This window comes from Siphateles boraxobius, unplaced genomic scaffold (assembly GCF_051911475.1).
Source record: "Siphateles boraxobius isolate OS27281-9 unplaced genomic scaffold, OSU_SipBor_1 25, whole genome shotgun sequence".
Taxonomy (NCBI): domain Eukaryota; kingdom Metazoa; phylum Chordata; class Actinopteri; order Cypriniformes; family Leuciscidae; genus Siphateles; species Siphateles boraxobius.
In genome coordinates, this window is record NW_027508866.1 from 24,797,294 (window position 1) to 24,822,912 (window position 25,619).

A 25,619-nucleotide genomic window follows, 5' to 3' on the forward strand; every position below is an offset into this window, starting at 1 on the left:
GTTATTTTAATCCGGAATCCCTGCAAACCTGTAGGGCAGGTGAAAGATGGATGGGTGCATGGTTGTTTTGAGTTATGATAAATGAGTGATTGTGTGATGTTTTGTTGCAGGCGGTGAAAAGGCGCGATCAGTGTTGCTGACAGCAGAGAATGGATTGTACCCTGCAGCGACTGCAAGATCTTCAGACCCTCAGGTGAGTCTATGCTGATCACATTCACAGGGCCACCTGTAATCTATTCAGAATGTCATTTCAATGCATCTTTTAAATGCATTAAACCTTAGGGTGCGACTGGGTTTGTTTGCATCTGGACAGTATTCCTGACGCTGGTTTACTACCCTGTTATTCTGTCCTAATTATAACTTCAGCGTGCTGTCAAAATGATCAGTGAGAAGTTATTAGGTACTGGTAAACTGGACAATCTGTTTCCTCCTGAAATAGCAGCATTGTGCGCCTCTACAGGAAATTAGTGCACTTCCCCAATATATATATATATATATATATATATATATATATATATATATATATATATATACAATATATATATATATATATATATATATATATATATATATATATATATATATATATATATATATATATATATATATATATAATATATTAAATATACAAAATTACATATAAGTACAGTTCAAGTATTTTGAAGTTATGTTACCGGTACTGTATTTTTGGATCTCACAAAAACAAGTTCATATTTCACCTCATAATCAAACATAAGAAAATAATAAATTATAGGCTATACTTATATTTTAAATGTTTATTCTAATTATTTTCTCACTACTGTAATGCGTTCATTCATATTATTTATTTATTTAACTTTACTTATTTATTTTATTTTTATTTTATTAGCCTACTCTCTCGTCATTTACAAATAACGCATTAAGTAATTTCAAACCACAAGTCTTTGATAAATCGCTGAGGAGGAATGTTCTGATTACACCAGACGTGATGAAGACATTCTTCAGATTCTTTGAAGGCTATAACTTTTCCTGTAACGAGTCAGCAGCGGGATATAGTTGCACAACATATTGTTCTAGAGAATGTCCACACAAAAAAAATGCCCTCGGCTTTCAATATTTCACTGTTGACCCCCTGCGTTTTTTGTTTGCTGGAGTGGAAAACAAAGGCAGGATGGGGGCCAGACTGAATAGGAGAGCTGTAACCCGAGCAAAGCGCTCTCGACTGATCGGTTCCTGATTGCACTAGAACGAGAGAGAAACGTCCACGCGGCTCCAGTGCTGGATCATTCATTATTCAGCGGGCGCGTGCTGAGCGCGAGAGAGAGAGACGTGCGCGAGAGTGTGTGTGTGTGTGTATGCGCGCGCGAGAGAGAGAGACAGAGAGAGAGAGAGAGAGAGAGAGAGAGAGAGAGAGAGAGAGAGAGAGAGATGTCATAACGCTCCGCGCGAGCTGGACGCCAGTGCGTTAAAGCGCTCAATGTCAAAGTTGCTGCAGCAGCGCGTGCATCTGAGAGTGTTGATGCACTGACGCACTGGTCCTCCGTATCACAATATTCGCACAGTAACGGTTTCATCTTACGACCTACAGCTGAGGAACTGATACACACTTGATGCTGTCCACCGCTGAGAGGTAACCTTGCTTTCTATATCATTACAAACATGTGAATAACAACATATGATACTGGCATAAGAGACCTGGCATCAATTGCTAACGTTAAAAACCTGGTTGTTCATGTGCTGTATGTGTCTTTTGTCTATAGATATTAATAAGAGTGTAGCTTAAATCAAATTCTGAAAGAGGCAGCTGCAGTGGTCCTGATATCCCTTGTCCCAGTGCAGGTGACCTCTTGTTTTATTGCACGCAAGATTGCACCTGTTATAGAGGTAAATATCGGTCACTGTGTCTTGTCCGAATAAAGTGCATGTGAAACAGACACATTTGCATATTATTCGCGAGATAATTAATCATACATATCTGTTCAAAAAACACAGATTTGTGCCTGCATGTGAAATATGATGCATGCACTGTTATTCTATAGCAACTGGCAAAATTCATATTGGCTGTTTACTTTAGCAGTTCAGTTAGCATCAGATACACTGTCTGACAGACGCATGCGTTTGAGATGCGGATGCACTCTGATGGGAGTTTATTGATTATAGTGGCACTGAAATGTCATTTGAAGGATTCTCAGAAAGGCATGTCTGTTATCTAATCAGTAATAGTTTTATTTATTTATTTATTTTTCTGGAAGGGCCTCGAAATAGCTGGATTTTAATATAACATATTAATCTGCTCAGTTTGCACATGGAATATAAAAGAGAAGCAGGTTGTATGCAAATCCTCATATGGGTTGGTCAGCATTCCTGATGCACTGTGATCCATGAGCAAAGCTTACAGTGCGCCACAGTCTAGCACAGATGTGATTCAGACTCACTGTGTGAAGAAAACTGATCAAAATGATCAACGAATGACAGACATTGCCAAGCAGGGATTAGTTTCCTGAAAGCATCGTACTATGCCAGCTATGATCACAAATTATGTTCTTATCAACATAGTTCAATGATTTAGCATTTCCCAAAACCATAGTTCCAAACATAGTTTCTTGTTAACTCTTTCCCCGCCGGTATTTTTAATAATTTTCACAAAACTTTCATGGCCCTCAGAATATGTTGTTGTGCTAATATCTGAACATGCAATATGTCAAAAGAAAGAAGAGACTTTCAAACAAAAATGCTGTTTTAGTTTAGCTTAATGCATTCATTTTTATCAACACTTGAATGTGGGTGATATTTAATGAAAAAATAGCAAAATTTTGAGCAAAAATCTGAGAGAATCGTGATTTGACTACATCCAGATCAGATTCAGAACGATGATCAAAACACAGATGGAGTAGATCGAGTCCATCAACTCCCCCGAAGCTTCACAGTCCTATAGCTCGTCCTGGGTCCACATTTCATTGAGTAATTTTAGGCAGTTTTGATTTAAATGCTGTTTAATAATGATGATCGCATAATTTTACATATGCATCTGCTTACATACGATATGGCTTGTTTCTGCTTCTTCTTCGCCTGTGTTTTGATCAGGGGATTCAGTACTCTTTCAGAAGATGTGTTATAGCGCCCCCCTACCTTTATAATAGTGAAAACACAGAAAGCCGTAAAATTCCGTCAATGGCGGGGAAAGAGTTGAATATCATGTGGATTTAAATCAGGGGCAGCGCCAGATAATTTTTAAGACAGATGCTGAGGGGGTGCTAGATCATTGACAGGGGGAGCTGTGCAAATATATATATATATATATATATTAGGCTATACACACACACACACACACACAATTATTTAAATGAGCAAAATTTATGATGAGATGTGCTCCAGTTCACGTGCAATGCAATCGCACCGGCGCCTCCATATCATGATCATATTGTCTGCTATATTTGCTTCTTATTTATTATATCCAGGCCATTGGTTGATGAAAAATTTATTAAAATTAAGATACAATTTATTCAAAATTAAATTCACTTTAAAGAACGGCTTTCTACAAAACAAAACTTAATTTAGTGGTCAAAATCATGTCTGACCCATCATAGGCTATCTTCCGATATATTGCGAATCTTACTCATGCTGTTCAATTTCCATAATCAGCATAGATGTAAAAAAATAACATTATAATATTTTAACAAAAATGAAACTAAATGCGCTTATTTAATGGCACATATAGTGGGCCTACAGACTCTCTAAATATTGAAATTAACATTAATAATGCTGTAGAAGTGCAGTTTATTAATAGTAAATGTTAACTGATCTAATTAAGTTACCGATTTTTTATACACCGATTCAGAGGTCTCGTGAGTTCAGTGTTGGACAGGTCAGTTGTTTTAACTATATTCATTAAGGTGAATGGATAAAATGAGTCGTTTGCTTATCGGACGTGTCATAGTGGACGTCCAGGCTACGGCACGCTTGTGTGATTATCTCGGCAGTTTAGGACATCGCACAAGATTTGCGTCAATACAGAAAACATTTAATCACTGGACTGGATAGCTTTTTTCGTTTAGTGAAATGTGGTTTATGTCAGCTGAATGGGCGGAACGCTTTTTAGAGAAGATAGGGCAACGTGTTTTTTTAGCACAATTCACACACCGCGGTAAGTCAGTAGAAAAAAATCTCCAAATGCTCCACGTGAGACTGCGGTCTTCCGACCTTTTACTATCGTGTCAATTGATTTTGATTAATATGCGCGAGGGAGAGAGAGCAACACAGCCCTCGTGTTGTTTGAAGACTTGAGAGTGCGCGTGCGCGGCTTGTGCGTTCTCTCTCTCTCTCTCTGTTCGTTTGCGCCCTGTCAAGAGCAGCAGTCATTCTATTCTACATCACTCACCGATCAAAAAAGGCTTTGCGGGACAAAAATTTGCTTTGGCAACCGCCAAAAAAATTCAATGCAGGAAAACCCCTGTTATTATGTCGAAATAAGGAGATATTATATTGAAATAACGACTTAATATCTCGAAATAACAAGATAAGTTTTCTTTTTTCTTCACCATGCGGCTTCCACAGAATACAGCCTGAATATAATTGATTCCAGACATTATGTTTGGGGGTGCTATCGGGGTGCTTTGGTCTTTCTTGGGGGTGCTGAATCACCTGCTAGCCCCTCCCTAGCGCCACCCATGAATTAAATTGATCATGTTTTTGGGCACAGTAAGCAAAGCTAACATTCAGTATGTTCTATGTCTTTCATTCTATTTAAATATACATTTTAATCTATATATTGTAACTAATACTCTAATGAGAGTTAGTTGACATGTAGGAGCAACGTTAATTATAGTCAATGGAATATCTAAAGGGGACCATCAAAACAAACTGTAACCCAAACATCAAATAGAACAAAATGACATGAATCAAAAACAGTGAAGTAGTCATTAGGTGCCATGTTCACTACAGCAGCATCTCGAAGATCTTGAATAGATTGATCAGCAGAAGTTATTACTCAACTACATGCACGTGAATCCATTAATGACAGTCCTATATTGTTGGACCAATGTGGTTCAAACGACAGAGGCGTGACAATGTTACTGTAGTTTTGGGAAACAGTCGTGACTAGATGGTTAGTTTCTCCAGCTATGCATCATACTATGGTAGTCAATCAGAGAGTTAAATCATACGAAACGCACCCTTTGTCGCTCATCTGAAACTTTTGCTTTTCCTGGCCAAGAAATTAGTAATACATATGGTATTCAGATAATGATGCAGCTGGTCCATCTACAACAGGCTGTGCAGAATACACAGATTAAAATAGCAGACTTCATAATCAGAATTTCAGAAGTCCGTCCACCAAATCCATGGCATTTTTGGCTGCAATTTGCCTTGGATGGTTTGTAAACTGTAGACTATGGTTGATCTGTAGGTGTGCCATGAGGCTGTGAACAGGTTGTACAGATGGCACGAATTTAGTTGAAAACATTTAAACACTTGAGTCCAAACGTAATCAAGAACATACTATTTGTAACAATGCTGACAGATATTTAAGATGCAGATTCATTTAGAGAACGAAAGTTAAGGGTGCAGGCAAGAATCCAAATGTAGAAGCAGTTCAATCATCCAAAGCTCACATCCAGAACTCAGAATGAGGTCAAAACCAGAAACACCAGGGAAACAACAAACACAGCATAATCACAAACTGCCAGGGCAACACTGGTAAAACACTAGCAAAGCAAGTAATTGGACTAAAGGCATTTAGATACTGGAGAAGTCAAAAAACAAAGGTGATAAAGATATTACAGTATTTCATCGAAATAACTCTCTTAAACAAGCAGAATATAAACAATCAAATGTTATAACAGCAGTTATATTTTGCAGCTAAACTTGAATATTTCTGTAAGATTCAATGGCACAAAATTTATTAGCACTTAATTCTTCCTCTAAAAATGCACATCCAACAGTCATGACAAGTTCCCAACTGTTTTATGTTTTGGCAAATTGGTGACAAATACATACGTCTTCGTATGACATGCGCATAACCCACTAAGGGTTACAGCTGGCACTTTATGCTTACTTTTTGAATTACAAATCATGAGCTTTTCTATTAATCACATCATACAAAATTACAGCGTTGTAAAATACTTTTTCTCATGAAATCAAGATGTTGCACCTTAACTTCTGGAAATTTTGTAGTAACTATGTAATAATATAGTTATACCAATTCTTACAATTTTTGTGTGTAATTTTCCTTAGACATAATTATGAACAATTCTGCCATGTAACGCTCCCTTACACTCCCTTAACCTCTTCTTCAAAATGAGGTTAGACAAATATGATCTCTGAGAAACCATATCCTGAAATGTGGATCCAAATGTTAAAAGGAAAGCCATCACTGGACACTGACCCAATGCTTGTGAAATTCTAAACATTATGAAAATATGAAAGTTGTGGGTGGCATGAATTGCATCCAGGAAAACGAGCAAAGAATCCAAGAAAAACTAGTTCTTTGAAATTGTGAAATTCTGTTAGCACCAGTTACAGTATCTATCCTTGGATCTCTTTAAACTGCGATTCCAGGAAATCATATTGCGTTTGTGAACATATAAAGAGTATTTATTAAACACCTTTCCTAGACTACGTTTTCAAAAGACAACTATTTAATTCCCGAGACACTGCATCATCTCCCTCATGGTTTTGGCCTTAGATTACACTTACATTAACCATTCACAACTGTATTTGCTATAAATTATCCATCCATATCCTGTTGCTTGTAAATGAAACAAGAATTCAGCTATCTGCACATAATCATCAATAGGTGAAGTGGTGTTGTGTTCTGACATTATATCTTAATGGGAAGTAGAAAGCATGTTAGCGGCTTGGCGATTTCCCTGCTGTGTAATGGGAGCATTGTCGGATAAATGTGAGCCAAGGGGTATCATTTACGCTGTGGTTGGAAACCAGGACAGTTGAACCCATGGGGTACATTCTACTTTGTTGTCCTGTTGTCCACTGAAGTCTATGGAACTGAATTACATTGTTTATGTAGCTTTTACCCTGAGCCCTAGAGGTAGACTTGAGCAAGCTGATGGTCAGCTGTGTTTGCTGCTTTATTTTCCTCTATTCTGCGACTCAAATTCCAGGAAAACAGGTTGCACAACACTAATATTTATTGTCTTCTTGTTACTCATTGTCTTTTGGAGTTAAGCAACAACACAATAGCTGTCCTAGAAAAGCATCCACCATCTTATTTTCAGAGTAAAACTCTAGTGATAAGAATTCTAATCTTCATCTCAGCGAATGTTTCCCCAAACAAAGTAAATTCCACTTGTCTTCTAATCAAAACACACTTTCAGCCCCATCATTCCCGTATCATTTTATTTTAAAGTGCCACTATGATGCTTTTTCGGATATTGTCGGATATTATTTCATGTGGTGTGTAATATAGCTGTTTCTGAATGTAAAAGGTCTGCAAAGTTTCGAAGATCAAAGTGCATGACAAATAAATGTATTGTCTTCTAAATGAAAGAGTGATTTTGAACTGCCTGAAACGAATCGTCAGTAATACCAGTCTTACTGGAAAGTCTTACTGACCAGTCTTACTAAAATGCAGATATGATAATGGACATTTGGTTTCCGACATGCGCAGTAAATGGTAGACCAATCACATCAGACTGGGTCATCTGACCTATCAGAGCGGAGTAAACCAATCACATCAGACTGGGTTATCTGACCAATCAGAGCAGAGTAGATCAATCACATCAGACCGGGTCATCTGACCAATCAGAGCAGAGTAGACCAATCACATCAGACTGGGTCATCTGACCTATCAGAGCAGAGTAAACCAATCACATCAGACTGGGATATCTGACCAATCAGAGAAGAGTAGATCAATCACATCAGACCGGGTCATCTGACCAATCAGAGCAGAGTAGACCAATCACATCAGACCGGGTCATCTAACCAATCAGACTAGAGTAGACCAATCACAACATGGGTTTCAGGAACCTTCAAACAGCATAATAGGGTTTTTATTGTTTAAAATAATTTGTTAGATAGCAAAATGCCTAATGTATGGTGCTACCCACATTTTTTGTGCATTTTAGAAAGAAATATCAAGAGGAAGACTTTATTATGCTGAGAAGTGAGAATACACACAAGGACACATACAAAATAATCAACAATAATGAAGGCTTTTGTCATCATTTGTTAAATGTAGCCAACAGAAATGGTGGAAAATCATTGATATTTCTAGCCATGCCTCATGGGACTGAATCTGGGAATCTGAATCTGAGGGAATGTTCAATACAAGTTAAACTCTTTCAATGGCATTTGTGACACAATGTCATTTAGTTTAAAAATGAACTGTACAGTAATACCCTTACAATTGAAGTCTTTCAACTTTGTAATGGAATTACACACTGTATAACAACATTATGTGTGCTAACATGAGACTTGATTATTAACCTTGCCTGTGTAAAGTTATATCCAATCTAACACCTTTCAAAGATGGTAAAACCAATAACGTTTGTATGATACGTGTAAGGGACATGATGAAACTATCCACACAAGTACTGTACATGGAAAAACATAACCAAGAATTCACGAGGTTAACCTCTTTTGCTCCCGGAACATTCCCTGTAGCCCTGTTGATTGATCCGTGGAATTGTTATCGATTATTGAGGAATTTAGCATTGTGTTTCAAACTCTACCATGTGACAAAATTCCAAGAAGATGAGAAACTAAATACTGGATTGTTGTAGGTGTGGTCGGAGAGCTGAAAGTAGAACCAAACGGTTGATGCAGAGTGCCTGAAAATAGCTTTTGACTTCACTTTTTGTGTTGAAACTTCCCCTCCCAACTAGCCAGCTGTAATACCCAGCAATATAAAGTCTCAAACAAAGTAGTCAATGCAATCTATACACCATATTCCAACCGCCAGTTACTACAGTTATCAGTGTTTTCATAAGGGGTTTTTATAAGTCCTATGATGAACACACTGAAATAAAAGTTATTCACTCACTCAAGTATTACACTCAATTGCAGCTCCCAAATCCAATAGCTATTTTTATTTTAGTCATTGATCACATTATGTCAAACTTCATTGGTTGTCATGTGTCTCATGAGCAAATGTCCTTCTAGCACCATATTGTATACGATAGCTACAGCAGGGGAAGATTTTCAATGAATAATAATTCAAATTCTGTCTTTTGTGGCTCTAGAAAAGTGGGAATAAATAGCGCAAAAACAACATAGACACATTTTAAAAGACTTTGTCATTGTGACGAACCCAGTGCCCTTCACATTAGTTCTATGGAAAAGAGCTGGTAGAAAATTTGGTGACACTTTACAATAAGGTCCCATTAGTTAATGTTAGTTAAAGCATTAACTAACAATGAGCGTTAATGTTAGTTAAAGTACAACTGTTCATTGTTAGTTCATGTTAGCTCAGGTCATGTTGGCTCAACTTTTAATTTTAGGTCAATATCTCATTATTCCTTCTGAGATACATAGCCGTTTTATGACACACAAAATAAAACATGAATAAATAAAAAGCCAACATATCTGCAGTGTCTGACCATGCTGAATATTGATTCCAAATGGAGAGAGTGAGAGAATGGATTGGCAGTGAAGGCAATGAAGGCCCAGGGCTTATTCACGCCTAAATAAAGCAGGGTAATCAGGAGCTGGAAATAGGATTGTGGGATGTGGTGATTATCTGTCTATCGCACGTTACACTCTCACAAGAACCAGTGGCACTATTTATTTCCTCACAGGTTTGCAGTCTATGCATCTATAGGGTGTTGCTGAAGGCAGCCCTGGGGACAGACAGAGAGACAGACACTAATCGAGTTTGCAATGCTGTCATTGGCCGCTGATAACGATGAAAGCCGGGTCACGGCTAGGAGTTACGCTCAGGAGTCAATAGGCAAGAGTGACGATCACGCAAACAGGATTAATCTATATGTGCGACTGTTTTGACCAGGTCATGTCTAAGGTCGTCTAACAGGGATTTCAGTGGCACTACAGGTAATGGTCACATTCATTTAGGATTATTTGCTGATCATTCCTTAAAGTCAATATTTCATGGATACAATTCAGTCACTTATTTGCTGGCTTATCCCATGTTCTAACTGATATTGAATTACAGGAGTTGAAAGTTGAAGATGTCCAACTTCCAGTGGTTATTTACAAGTTTGGAACATAGAATTAGAAAGCAGCTCTCGATGTAATCCATCGACAGCATGACAGCTCACTGGTTTCTGGAAAAGAGCGAGTGCCACACCAGATTGTGGATTTCATGTGTTGACATGAATACACCTGTGCTAACAGACTCTGAATGAGTGAAAGAACCTCTGATTAAAATCATGGTGAACATTCACAGTGTCTCTCATCGGGAAGCTTTCATTCACACCTGCCGTCCAGATCAGAGTGAAACTCATTATCAGCTGTTATCAGGGCTCAGATCAAAACCATGGTGACAGACGTGTGCCGTATGATGAGGCAGAGGGGAGAGGTGCAGTGCACTGTGGGAAACCAGGCTAATCTCCATTAGTTAGCATCAAAATTAAGCCTATGACAAGAATCATGAGAACAAATGCTGTATGCATTGAAATGTCCGTTCTTGTTAGTGAAGCGGTTTGTTTGGACTTTACAAAGGGATACACGATAGTCCCTGCTTAACAGTAACTATTGCGAATTTAACTTATGCACAAAATTTGAATTTTGCATATAACATTTGTGAATAAAGCACCATTTCCATCCCATGTGTTCAAGAGTATAAAATCGTCACTTCCTGGGAAATTGGAGGTTGCTGCAATCGGAGAAGAAATGTGGTTCTTTTTTCCTCCAACATTAATGAGTTGCGTGTCGGACGCAATGCAATAACCGCTGTCATGTTCTCTTGTGTTCTGATGCTGGTGTTTGGGAACGCTGGGAACGCTATCGTGTGAGACACTTCTGGGAGGGAATTGAACCAAATCAATTTGATGACAGACTTTGACTCAGGCATTTCAGAACGTCCAAACCAACATTTGAAATGCTGTGATGTGATTGGTCCTCTGGTTAGTCCAGTTATCCAATCACATCCTCTGTTGAGGCAAAGTCACGCATGTGAACGAAATTCATTCGGTAAATGTGTTTCCATGGTATCTTATGTGCATTAATTCTTATCGGATGAAAAACTTATATTTTACCGCCTCAATTGAGCGCATAAGTTCTTTATGCACTTTATAGAATTTATGTGAATTTAGGCATTTCAATCCAGTGTTTTTACATGGCGAAATTTGCAAGCGAGTTTAAAGCCCAAGCAGACCATCTACGGGACGTTGTGGACCCGCCTATAGGCCCATATTACTAACACGCTCTTTAAATAGCAAAAAAAATATTGTGCCATTGACTCTAGACCAGGATTCAGTTGGTCAATGGCTCAGTCTATTTCAGTTGCCTCAAAATAGCAACGCGCCAACAATGCGCTTGAACACACCTGGTTTTTAGGCCAGCAGCCCATGGGCGCACAGATGGGCTCAAATGCATTTGCTATTTAAACAACGTGGTGCAGGATGTGAAAATGATAACTGTGTCAGGCTGAAACTAGCAAAACACACTTGCCTGCCACTGCATTGCGCCGGGTGTATGATAGGGCCCATAGTGTCTTTTTTGTCTTCATAATTTTGCATCACAATGTAATAATTTGTTCTGCCTCTGCCTCTGCCTCTGCCTCTTTTTTTTTTACCTGGTTCCATTCTGGAAGCTAATGCCCACTTTTCAGCATCCAGTCAAGTTCCGTCCTACATTTTTTTAGAATATGCTTTTACTTGGATATACATCGAATTTCAGAAGTAAAACAGGTTGCAAACAGCATTTCACCTTGATTCTAAGGGTGTTTGCTTAGCTTGGAGTGTGCCATGCTGACCACAGCACATAAGACAGGCCAAAAAACCTGAATGTGCACTAACAAGAAACCTTCCTTCTTATGTGCTCATTTTGCTCAGTTTTCTCAGTGAAGTTTTCAGTGTCCTTTTGTGCATAGTGGAACATGTGTGATTTCTGTTTGTATTGCATCTATAATGCCTCGAATACATTTGTGGAAATATTTGTTATAAATAGACTTAACTTGCAGGATCACGATTCATTGCATTGTGAGTGATGTCCATGAGCGGATTCAAATGATTCTGAGCCAGATTGCGTCTAGAATCTAATACACAGAGTCTTTCTTTTCATGTCTCCCCAGCATTCAGCCTTTTGTTGAGCTGCCTGTTTATAAAGAGAGAGAGCAAGCGAGCGAGCGAGACCCGTGTTGCCATGACTGTTGCCAGCGTAGAGTCCATCTTAGTGTGTTTCCCAGTTAAATAAACAGATCAAGAAATACTGCCGGCATGGTTTCATTTTGGATGATATTTTCTGCATTTTTGGTAGGTGAATTTTATTTTTTAAATGCTGATTTACACTTTTTATACACGTCTACAATTAGACTTTGGTTCTTTTAAGATGCTTGTTTTATGCTCTTTATTTAATTAGTTAGGTTTAGATTATTTGTTTTATTTAGAAAGTCTACTATTTAAGGAAATTTATTTTTTAGTACAACATATGTTTTTACATACATTACATTTTTAACTTTTTTTAATACAAGATTTAACTAATTTTTTAGTCAGTTTAATGCAATTTAAGTTGAAGTGACTTAAACATTCAAGTTGATTGTACTTAAACATTTAAGGCAGAATTTTTTTTACAGTGAAATGAGACTAGTATAACCTTTTGTCTGCTTTTCTTTTTTTATTTCTGATCAATTACAGATATTGTGCAGAATAAATGTATGCATTAGTTTCAGCAGGGTTTTCCCAAAATGGGCGTTTGTGAAGAACATGAACTCCAACTTCTATGTACTGTCAGTATATTTAGTCAGTATACTTTTTTTTATTACACATTAACCATTAAAAATCAATAACTTGTTTATTTTAATAACTTATTTTGGACAATAAAATAAAAAATAAATAAAAAAATAATAATATTTAAAAGTTAAATTAAATTAAATTAAAAAGTGTTCCCTATGTAGGGTAACTTTTTTTAGGTAAATTAGGTAAATATTTCACAGAGGAACTTATAGAGCAAATTACCGCTCTTACTTAAGTCTTCTGAGAAAATCTCCATGAAAGAAGCCAAGTATGAAATGCGGATAAATGTCAAAATAACGGTAATATCATACACTACAGTTGTGTGGGGTGGGGGTAAATTGAGCGCGATCTGCTGTGACGTCACAATCATGTTGCATTGTGGTCTATAAATCTGCCTGAAGTGTACATGTTAAGTAGACTCGCTCACTAGGTCAAAATCGAGGGGTTGAGGATCTGTCGAAATAAACTTCCCTCGCTCACTTGACAAAGTTGAACGCACTTCAAAATGCGCCGGAGTTGAGTTGCCTGGATGCTGAAACTACGCCCGCCTAGCTCGACGTGATCGAGTTTGCTCAGCAGGCTAAGAGGAGCTAATGTGCTACTGACCTCGCGCTAAAGTGACAGCTGACGTGAAGAAGTAGACCTAAAGCCAATAGTTAAAGTTCATGTTTTTGCCCTTTGAAATACTATAATAGTTAAAAGACATAACTAACCGTGAGACTATGTGTATTGTGATGCATTATTATTCTCATGCAGTAACTTACAATATTTGCTCTGAGCGTGTGTGTGAGTGTGACAGTAATTCATGCACATACATGTAAGCGCGGCACCGCATGTCAAGTTCGTAGAGAGCTTTATTCAGTCCATTTTAAATTCTGATAGATATTACCTAAAATTCAAGTAAATGCACTGGAAATCCGCGCTCATTTAAGGGATGGAGAGAAAGCACTGACACCTGCAGGATTTAATCTGACGGTACTTTTTATTGAACACTAAAAAGTTAAATAAGCATATTATAGTCTATCTGTTCCGTAAGATCGACGGCACCGCAGAACGAGTGTGGTCTCTATATCTTAGACATTTTAAAATCTGGACTCCAAAAAGCAACGAAATTGTCAGACATCCATGAGTGCATGTTCACAGAGGACAGATAACAACTGAAGAACAGCGCTGGTCTTTCGATACTCGACAACGACGGAATCCAACGGCATGGGCGAAGGTATAAGGCGTGTATTAAATTGCATGAAATAATCCCGAAAAAAGTACAAACACGGCAGAGATGGCAAGTTCAGCAGCTGGAATCAGCTGAGGTGACTGATGGCTAACAGAGAGCAGACAGACGGCTAGACAGCAGCGGCAATCCACCTGTCACTCAAGTAGCCACACCCTTGATTATGCAGCATTTTAAGGCTTAATATAATTTAAAAGGATGAGTTCTAAAATAAATTCACCCCCCTCACAGTTGTCACGAAGGGCAAAATTAGCTGTATAGACCAAAACAACTTAAGACACCAGGCTGTAAACATATTTGTTTCTGCGGTAAAGTTGGGCATTTTAACATGGGGGAGATACAGATTTGACTCACTTTTGCTGCCAGCCTCAAGCGGCCAGGCGATGAATTGCAGTTTAATTCACTTCCGTGTCGGTTTCAAGAGAGAGACAGGGAGGTTACCGCTTGAGTTAAACGCAGTCTTGGTGAGTTTGGTGAGTTAATGATGCCCTCATCCTGTGCACATGACCTGTGGTAATCCCAAGATCCATAGACACTACCACTTTAGTAATAACTACATATGACCTATTTGAATCTTTAAATTAAATGACAAAGGTCCCCTGTTGATTATGGTTACTCCAATGCCCTTTGAAAAACTATTCCATCCAGTTAGTGCTTTTAAATCTTTATTTTATTGTGGTATATGTTTTAAAAGTATATGAGTTTTTGCTATGAGCTCATGTTGTGACGTTGTGCTCACTCAGCAACATAAGCATTTAGAGAAATATTAATGAAGGAAAGCAAAAATGACCTGGCAGCGAACATCTGGGTATAGAACAACATTATCCAAATCCTCTTCTTTAAAAGAAGCCAAAGAGCTCACATTAACTCCAAGGCTATCTCTAAGCCAAAGCATTTGGAAGTGTAAATGTAATGGCGGGAATATGGCGCTTTTTCCTTTGGCCCTTGATTGAGTTGTTCGGGGTTTGTCCTTGGAATGGTTTTGGGTTTTTCCTGTCTGGCTTGACCTCTCACATTGTGCTGAAGGCACAAACAAATCAGCTGCTTCCTCCCGTTGAAGTTTGTCATCCGTTTATAGCAGTTAAAAGACAGCTGGTTTCAGGATTGCTTGAGGTATTTAGACTGCTCTGAACTGTACACTGCACCATATTCATGTTACCTGCCAAGAGTGTGAATGGCAGGGAATTTCTTCTGATCGAAAAACACTATCACATGGTCTTCCATTCTGTGTTTACTGTATTTAAAATGTAGATTGTTAAAGGGAAATGATCCCTGTTGATAGCTAGCTATAGCTTCAGAGAGAGATGCCCAAAATTAGATGAAAGTAAAAGGATTTTTTGCATTTAGATTCCTGGAAAAAGACAGAAACTGTGTCAGCTTCGCTGTGTGAATCTGGGTCGCATTTGGCAAGGACGAGCAGACTGGTGCACTACATATAGAACCAGCCGAGTATGCCAGAGGAATGAGAGTCCTGGTCTTGAACAGTGCATCATTACAAGGATGTGTTAATGAGCTCTTTTGTTAAGAAACCACCTTGAAATGGTGATATCTGCTACTGCCAATACATACACGTAAGCCAATACAGCAAGTAAGACATGCTGTTGCTGTACAATATAACATGCATCAATTACCCATAGCAGATGCAGACAGGTGGAGCTGGGGAAGGTGGAGGGTTTCTGAAAGCGCTGCACTGCTATAGCAAATTCTGACCAAGTATTTGAAGGTTGAGCAGTGAGCTCGTGCTCTACAGAGAATAATGTGATTGTAAGCAGGTTGGGTTAAGGACCTTTCATGACAGAACTTTGTTTTTCAACATGACCAACATGTTGGCAGGAACCCAAAATCTGCTTTTTATGTACTTCAGGGTGTAATATTCTAAACTGCAATAGAGAAATTATTAGATGTTTTGGTCTATTCATTTCTGGTGGCTTGGTTATTGCTTCAAATTAGTAGCTGTTCAAATTGGTTGTGTTGAATGGAGCTATTCTTCTGCTGCCACAAGAAGTCAATGTGAAACACTGTTCACAACCCATTTGATTTCCAAATGACAATAATATTTTGGGCAGAGCTTGAGTTTATCCATTGGGGATAAAGTGCATATGTGGCCACGTTTTTTTTTTTTTTACGATTCTTTGTTCCCATAAAGATTTTTTTTTTAAATCATTAAAGGCAAGTATTTTAAAATCAGACAATGGTGCAAGACTGTGTAGGCTACATATCGGCTTAGATCTGGGAAAGAATTACAATCATTTAAAGCATTGTAAATGACATCATAAACTTAAAAACAATTGAGAATAATAATAAACGGAGAAATTCCAATAGGGTCCTCTCACCATCGGTGCTCGGGCCCTAAATATAAAAGTATTGATTTAAAGATGGTGATTATTATACATTTAGAAACAAAATATTTTACATTTATTGCAAAATATGCATATACACACATATTCAAAGTCCCCCTGTAGTCAATAATTTTATCCCTTAAAACTAATCTTTGATCACCAAAACTACATATTTAAAAGTTTTTTCCATGAAAATAAATTTCTTCATGCCTTAAAATAGCTTGAATGTAACTCTAAACCCTTCCCTCATTTGGTATACGCGGTTCTATTAATATGCAAATTAGCCCCACCTCTCACTCACAGCAGCTCAGAGATCCACTCGTTGACGATCACACGTTCACCTGATTGGTTTACAAGGTAGTTTGTGATGTCAGAAACACCAGCGATTTCAAACCGTGTTTTTGAGACTGTCTTTGGTTCACTGCAGTTTTAAGGGGGAAAAAACAAACTCAGCAAGGCTGTTGACTTATGAATTTGCACTTGGTTTGTCTCAAAGCATATTGAAAACTCCACACGGACATATAAACAACATGAAAAAACTTGATTTTCACCACAGGGGGACTTTAAGTAGTTTGAGGGTGTAGGCAAACGGCGTTATTTATGTCATTGGCTTCATGGAAGTGGGCGGAGCTAAAGCGTTTTGGTGTGATTAGCTTGTCATGATTCCCTGATTTTTTCTTCCAGAACCCGACTGTTGCGTTCTGTTGATTCCATTGTTAAAAGTGGACATTACATATCGATACATTGTTACATTATGTGATTATGATGATCAACTTCTTTAGTTGGAATAATTAATCAATAAAAACTGATTAATTTTATACAGTACGGCCAGGAACATGCATTATAAAGTAAATGTGATAAATACAGGTTTAATGTTGACTTAACATAATGTTGAAATGATGATCTTTGCTCCTGACAATATTATACCTAAGATTAAGCAGGCTTTGGGGGTTTCAGCCACTTCAGATTGCAATGAGATAAGAAATCTTGGTGTCTTTCTGGATAGAGCCATATGTTTTAACAGTCATATAAAGTCTGTAGTTCGCTCATGTTTTTTCCATCTTAGGAACATTGCTCAGATTAGATCGGTGGTCTCAAGAAAAGAGATGGAGATGCTTGTCCATGCCTTCATAAGTCATCTTTGGAGCGACTACAAGTTGTACAAAATGCAGCTGCAAGGCTTTTGACGGGTACCGGTAAGTGGTCTCATATAAGACCAGTTATCAAGGACCTTCATTGGCTCCCAGTTGAATTTAGAGTACAGTTTAAAATTTTAGTTATCACTTATAGAGCCTTGCACGGTCAGGCACCTCTCTATATTCAGGATATTTTACATAAACATTCACCGGGTCGGCTCTTACGTTCTTCTGGTCTGGACCTCTTGCTTGTCCCTAGAACAAGTCTTAAGACTAAAGGGGATCGTGCTTTTTGTACTGTGGCACCGAAGCTTTGGAACTCGCTTCCATTAGCACTGAGAACTGTGGGTTCTGTTAATTCTTTTAAAAAACTCCTGAAGACGCATCTTTTTGGACTTGCTTTTATTTGACAGCAGTGGTTACTTGTCGTTTCATGTTTGTAAAGTTTGTTTTACGTGTTGTGTTATGGTGTATTTATTGTATGCATGTTTTGATCCTTTTTTATTAACAGTTTGTAAAGCACTTTGTGACTTCTTGTCTGTGAAAGGTGCTATATAAATAAATTGTACTTACTTAATTTAAGCTATGTTCAGGTAGGCAGTGCTTTAGGGATCAACTGCGTCAAGAATGAGGTCAATGATTCTAGGGATTTCTGCAGTTCTGATCAAACATTGCTGAACTTTTACTCGCATAATGTACTTTTATTCTGTGTCGTCATAATTTCTTGAGGGAGTTATCGAGTGGATAGAAGAAACTGAACCTATCAGGCAGGAGACCCATATAATTGGTTCTGATGCTAAGCTCATTTTCAGATCAAAAGCCCTCAGGAATGAGATGACTTTGCTGGGATGTGCGCTGCTGAAGTCTGCAGTATTGAGGAATGTTACTCCCTGTGCTGTGACTTTTGTTTTTATTTATTTTATTCCCAAATTAACTTTGAGGAGGTCTCGGGCCGTAATTAAGGGGGAGTAAGCTTCTAATGAAGGAATGTTGGACCAGTGGTTTCTGTTTTACTGTGTGGTCTAGTGAATCAAGGCATCGTTGACCATGTTGAAATACACGGCACCTTGGCAGGTTCTCTGCCTCACTTTGGAAAAGAGCCAAAAGGTAAGACATTATTATTTTAGAGCTTAACGTGGATTTTGAGCTGTCCTTCCATGATTTTGTGCTCTTTGAAGATTATTTTGAGGTGCGAGAGTCAGCTGTGGGTTGTTGTTGAGAGGATTGCAACTGTGTAGTGATGAGAAAACTTTCAAACGATTTTACATCAAATATGTAGGATGTAAAGACAAAAATAATGTAAATTGCAGTTTCTCAGGAGCAAGAAACACTATTTGTCATTACTAAACGTTGTCATTTCTGTCTAGTATCTTTTTGCCAACTGAACAGCAATGCCAATAACAATTTTTGGTAACACTTTATTTCCGTACCACACCTTAGACATTCTACTAGTCTGACGTTAACCTGTTAACCCATGTCAACTAACTCTCATTAAAGCATTAGTAGACTTTATGCTAATAGTTATTTAAACTTAACTTAATATCTGCTAACACTTTATTTTAATGCTCCCCCAACAGACAAACTTCTGACTTTAAGTAACTTTGAAAGTATATGTGAACTATATGTGAGTTGTAGTTGCAAGTTCATTACAGTTTGTTGACATGTAGTTGCGAAGTTACTTATAGTTAGTAGAATGTCTTAAGTGGACCATCAAAATAAAGTGTTACCACAATTTTTTGATGTATTCTTGCTGGTTAACTCATGACACGATGTTCATTGAGTGTCACTCTTGTCTATTTTAGTTGGCATCATAAAAACATTCAGACATATAATTAAGTTGAAAGTGAAGCCTAGCTGTTTCTTTTTCTGGAGAACCTCTGCGTAACACAAAGCAGGGTTTACCACAAAAAAGTACAGTACAGCACTGCCTGCAACCTGGGTGCTAAATTTAGAGTAGAAGATGTGCTCTATTCCTCTTCTCCCACTGGACTTGGAAAGCAGGTTAACCAAGAGTTTGATGGCCTCGCTGGAAAAACCATGTTAGAGGTTCTCTCTAAGACGAGCTTTATTGAGTTGTGTATGAAAAGTAATATTTGGTAACACTCTGCATCATTGACACTGTTATTGAACTGAATTGAATCAACACTGAAGCGAATTGAGCTGGATAATGACACTATTGTCTTCTGTAGAGCTGCTTTACAGCTATATAGAAATATTCTTAATTGACGAACTTTGCAACTTTGACTACGTTTGCATGTACAACAGTAATGGGATTGTTTCCAATAATCAGAGTAAGGACTCAATTGCAGTATGATGATCATGACTCGAGTAAACATTTAACAAGTCATTTTGATAACACTTTAGTTTAGTGTCCAATTCTCACTATGAAGTAGTTGCTTATTAGCATGCATACAAATAGTATATTGGCTGATTATTAGTACTCATGAATTCATACACTTATGAACTCAAACTCATGAATGAATAAACTCTGAACTTACTCATTTAAACTTATAAACTCTTAACTCAAACTCGTACACAAACTCATAAACTTATAAACTCATGAATTCATACACTTATTAATTTTCATAAATTCATACACTTATGAACTTTTAATCATAAATAGTTCACCATAGCAACCACCCAAAACACCCTAGCAGCTGCCTAGCAACCACCCAAAATACCTTAAAACACCCTAGCAACACCATAGCAACCACCCAAAATAGCCTAGAACACCCTAGTAACACCATAGCAACCACCCAGCACACCCTAGCAACTGCCTAGCAACCACCCATAACACCCTAGCAACCACCCAAAATACCTTAAAACACCCTAGCAACCATCCTAAATAGCGTAGAACACCCTAGCACCACCATAGCAACCACACAGAACACCGTAGCAACCACCCAAAATACCTTAAAACACCCTAGCAACACCATACTAACCACCCAAAATACCTTAAAACAGCCTAGCAACACCATAGCAAACACCCAAAATGCGCTAGAGCACCCTAGCAACTGCATAGCAACCCCCAGAACACCCTAGCAACTGCCTAGCAACCACCCAGAACACCCTAGCAACCACCCAAAATACCTTAAATCACCCTAGCAACACCATAGTAACCAACTAAAATACCCTAGAACACCCTAGCAACACCATAGCAACCAACCAAAATACCCTAGAACACCCTAGCAACACCATAGCAACCACCCATAACACCCTAGCAACCCCCCAAAATGCCTTAAAACATCCTAGCAACACCATAGCAACCACCCAAAAAAGCCTAGAACACCCTAGCAACACCATAGAAACCACCCATAACACCCTAGCAACTGCCTAGCTACCACCCAGAACACCCTGGCAACCACCCAAAATACCTTAAATCACCCTAGCAAGACCATAGCAACCACCCAAAATACCCTAGAACACCCTAGCAACACCATAGCAACCACCCAGAACACCCTAGCATCCACCCAAAATACCTTAAAACACCCTAACACCATAGCAACCACCCAAAATACCTTACAACACCCTAGCAACACCATAGAAACCACCCAGAACACCCTAGCAACCACCCAAAACACCCTAGCAACTAATATAAACTTCAAACTACTTTAAAATTTAAACTAAATTTAAACTTTAAAGTAATTTAAACTATAAACTAATTTAAACTTCAAACTACTTCAAACTTCAAACTACTTTAAACTTTAAACTAATTTAAACTTCTAACTACTTTTAACTTTAAACTAATTAAAACTTATTTGAACTTTAAACTAATTTAAACTATAAACTAATTTAAACTTCAAACTACTTTAAACTTCAAACTAATTTACATTTTAAACTAATTTACATGTTAAACTAATGTAAACTTCAAACTTCTTCAAACTTTCTGGTCCAAACTTTCACAAGCCAACTTAAAGTTTGTCTCGACGAACTTTTTCTAGTTAGTACTTATAAAGCACATATTAATGCCTTATTCTGCATGACCATATTCTACATCCATCAATCTTTCCAATATCTAAACCTAAAAACTACTTTAACTAACTATTAATAACCAGTAATTAGGAGTTTATTGAAGCAGTAGTCATACCTAATAGTTAGTTAATAGTGAGAACTGGACCCTAACCTAAAGTTTGACAATAATTTTAAGTAATTTTGATTATTCTCTTACAATTGTGGTTATTTTTACTGTCATTAACTACATAAAATGATGAACTCACACCCAGTAGGTCTGTTACTGGTCAAGCTCTTCCAGCGCTCACAGATCTGTTCACTGATTGTCTGGAACCTGGTCTTAGTCAAGATACAGCATTATATTCATGTCTTGCATTGTTGTCAACATAAACTCAGCACCCAAAAATGCACATGCATACTTTGGTCAGAGTGGAATATATTGAGATTAACGTGTTTACACGCCTGCTTATTGCGATTAAAAAATTACTGCAGTTATGAGCTTAATAAAATCAATTTGATGGAAGTATTGCATGAGGTAAAGTTTGATCACAATATTGCCTAAATCTCATTATAATCACATTATGAGGGTGCATGTAAACGTAGTGATTGATGTTTCTTTTAGCTGGATTGAAGTAAAAATAAATGAAGTTGAGCTGAATAATGATACCCTTATCGCTTACACTTTAATTCGATGGTCCACGCTAGACATTCTACTAACTATAAGTAACTTTGCAACTATGTTGCAACTAACTCTCAACTAACTGTCAACTAACTCTCACTAGAGTATTAGTAGTATTACTACATGTAGGTGCAAAGTTATTTATAGTAGTAGAATGTCTAAAGTGGACCATCAAAATAAAGTGTTACCCTGTTCAACATGACATCATGACTTTGCGTAAACATACACGCCACTTTCAAGTCAAGTGGCGTGTTATCTATACGCATTTTGAGTTATCCGCGTGTATGTCCACGCCGAAATCTTTTGCGTGTATGTCTACGCCATTACATGTCCGAGTGATTCCGCGTGTATGTGTACGCCGTTAAATGTCCGAGCGAAACGAAGCAAAATCTATATCTACATCTGTGGAGCGATATTTCTTTTCCTAGGATGGTAGGAGAACACTCATAAATGGTATTAACCCCAGTGACGGGTAGGTTTAGGGACGGGGTTGGGGTAGGTCATATATTTATATATACATAATACATTAATATAACGTTAAGTCAAAGGCGTTGATAAACACGCTGAAAAGCGGTTATGCCAAAAATGGAAATACGAATTGGCGTGTCATACATACGCCATTTCATGAGATCAGTCTGCCCTGTTAGAGCTGCTTTATAAAAAATAAAGGCATTGGCTGTTCTTTTTTACGATCCTTATTCTTCAAACCCATTAGCCAATGTGCAATAGCCAAACCATCCTGAAAATGATTTTAGCCTGATTTGAAACAAAAGTTTACCAAATATTTTTTTGAGATTTCAGTTATTCAGTCAGAGATTTCATGCTTGCAAAGTAGCTGTTTGGGATCATGGCCATTGATTGGATTAACAAAGTTTGTTGAAGTCTAGAAGATTTTAGAATTAGTATTTCTGCCCAGTCATTATTAGGCTGGTTGTAAGTCAATTATGCTCCTTTGACCTTTATGCCATGATGTCTCGAGGTGTGTAAGTGTCAGTGTATTCACAGCCCCTCAGTAATGCACATAAGCCTTTAAGCCACTGTAATTCAGTTTTCACTAACTGGGGATCGTGCCATAATGGCTCTTAAGCCAGGTTAAGTTGAAACAAGTTGTGTTCCAACCAGCTCTAGTAGTTGTAAGTATTAGTTTCTTCAATGACTTTTAGCCTTTTATAATAGACAACGCATTCACAAAACAATATTTTGATTGGGCTTCTGGGACGAGGCCATTCTTGTTTTCGTGTGTTTAGGGTGTTGATGTTTCCCATTTTACCCCGGCTGACAACATCCAGATGAGCCTCTTCTGCATGTCTTCCCGTAGATTAGAGGTCATATTTTAGGCAGGGCGGTGACAGGGTGTTAAGAACAATGTCCTGCGTTTATTCTCCTCCTCACCTCCTTGTCTCTAAATGTGTTGTCTTTGTTTTGTTTTTCAAACCATCTCTTCTAAAAGCTGACTTAATATCTTCCTTTCCCAAAGAGGTTTTTGTTGTGTTAGCATGTTCTTCCACAAACACTACTTTAATTATTATAGAAGTGAAGACACTCGGCAGTATTTGCCGAGGCATAAAGTGTTCATAAACCTCAGCTGCTTCCTCTCTCTCTCTCTCTCTCTCTCTCTCTCTCTCTCTCTCTCTCTCTCTCTCTCTCTCTCTCTCTCTCTCTCTCTCTCTCTCTCTCTCTCTCTCTGTGAGTTCTGGTGTGTCTCTCTTCAAAATTCTGAAGACTGTGCTTGTTGCTCCTTTTCAAGCCACTGCACATGGTCTAAGCACATGGTCTAAAGCACACCGCGCAAGTGCACATAGGGCGTGTCCGAATCCACTTTTGCTAGTTTACGACGGCAACAATGGTTGGCGCATGGTCTATGGGTTGTCTTAATGAGTAATGGGTGTGTTTTGGGCGTAACGTGCAATAAACCAAGTAAACTAGCAAACTAACAAAGAACACTTGCGTCGAGTCTGGCGCTGCATTGCACCGGGTGTATGATAGGACCCTGAAGCTTTCTAGGTCTAGTTCAGTTACCGTGACGCGTTAAGTGGACGTATTGATTGATTTGGCTTCATTTCTACAGTCCTCTATTCTTCCTTCAAAAGCCACAATGTATTTCTCTCTCACTGTGTAAACTGTCAGTCACTTTAAGCTGGCTTTTGCTTTTGTCATTTCCACTTTTAATAATGGTGAATCATGGTTCTGAGGGCTCTAAAAGTGGCACCTGTGAGGTTAATCTCACTTCGTGTTGTTAATTTTGTGAAGGCTTTCTTGATTAAGATGGTTTACAACTGCCTTTTGAGAATGATTTAAAATTACATCTTCTTGCTTGATCTTCAAGCTACAAATAGATAATAATTCCTAGTATGTGTGTGGTTTGAATTGCTTGGGTTTGAGGTTGGGATGATTGTATTCATTTAATAGTACTATATTAGGCTCACTCAAGGAGGTGTGTTATATCTGAATAGAGCTGCCTTTCATCTGACAGCTGCTTGGCACACCTGGAATACATGACCTCCATTCGGCCATCTTTGCTAGTTGGCACTACGTTATGTGTGGTATTTTTCAAGCATGGCCAGTATTGGCAAGAAATAAAAAGCATTCCATTTAATAGTACAGTGACAACAGATTTTTCAATATCTTCTAGTTTTTCCAGTAACAAGCTGTATCCAACAATTAGCTTTTATAGTGTGACAAAACACTACATTGCTTTATTTTGTCACAGTGTTAAAGGTGCTCTAAGCGATGTCGGGTGACGTCACTTCTTGTTGACGTTCAAAGTATTGTCAAACAAAACAGAGGCTAGCTAGACCCTCCCTCCTCCTCATCCACGCACTAACCCCCCAAACCCTACCCCCAAATCCTTCTTGTCGGTTATTGGCTGGAACAGTTTGTTATGTTTTGTGGTGCGGGTTAGCTCAGTTTGTTTTTGTTGCAGTTTGTGGAGCCTGGGGTGTCTACTGTTTTTTTACAGTGTGTTCAGGGGACAGGCAGCTTGTGTATAGTGAGGAGTTGTTTGCTGGATGTGACAAAAATGTTTTGGCCTAAAAAACGTGTGACATCGCTTAGAGCACCTTTAAAGGATTACAGGATTACATCCTGATTACAAATTACAGTATCTTGTTTTAATTATATATCTCTTACTTTTATTCTGATATTTAAATTAGGGTTTTTGAGTTTTAGTTCTTCCTAAATAATATGGAAGCCCATTTCCACCACATGAGAAAAAATATCATGATTTTGTCAATCAAAATGATAACATAAAAATACATAATTATGACATCAGAAATTTCAACTTTTTATGTCATAATTATGTTCTATATCATAATTTCAATTTAGTATTTCACAATTTCAACTTTGTATGTCAATTTCGACTTCAATTTCATAAATTTAAAAAAAATTCAGTGACTTAGTTTATAATAATTTTAAATTTTGTGATAATTATGTTTT

At 37.9% G+C, this 25,619-nt stretch overlaps 1 protein-coding gene across 5 annotated transcripts in view; it reads left to right on the forward strand.

Annotated features, from left to right (window-relative positions):
* Window positions 1–25,619, forward strand: part of palm2akap2 (PALM2 and AKAP2 fusion) — a 151,935-nt gene that overhangs the window by 100,250 nt on the left and 26,066 nt on the right. For all 5 annotated transcript variants that reach the window (XM_077243261.1, XM_077243259.1, XM_077243257.1 and 2 more), the window contains one exon: window positions 111–193. In XM_077243261.1, the coding sequence (XP_077099376.1) occupies window positions 111–193 (83 nt within the window). The remainder of the gene's footprint in view (window positions 1–110; window positions 194–25,619) is intronic.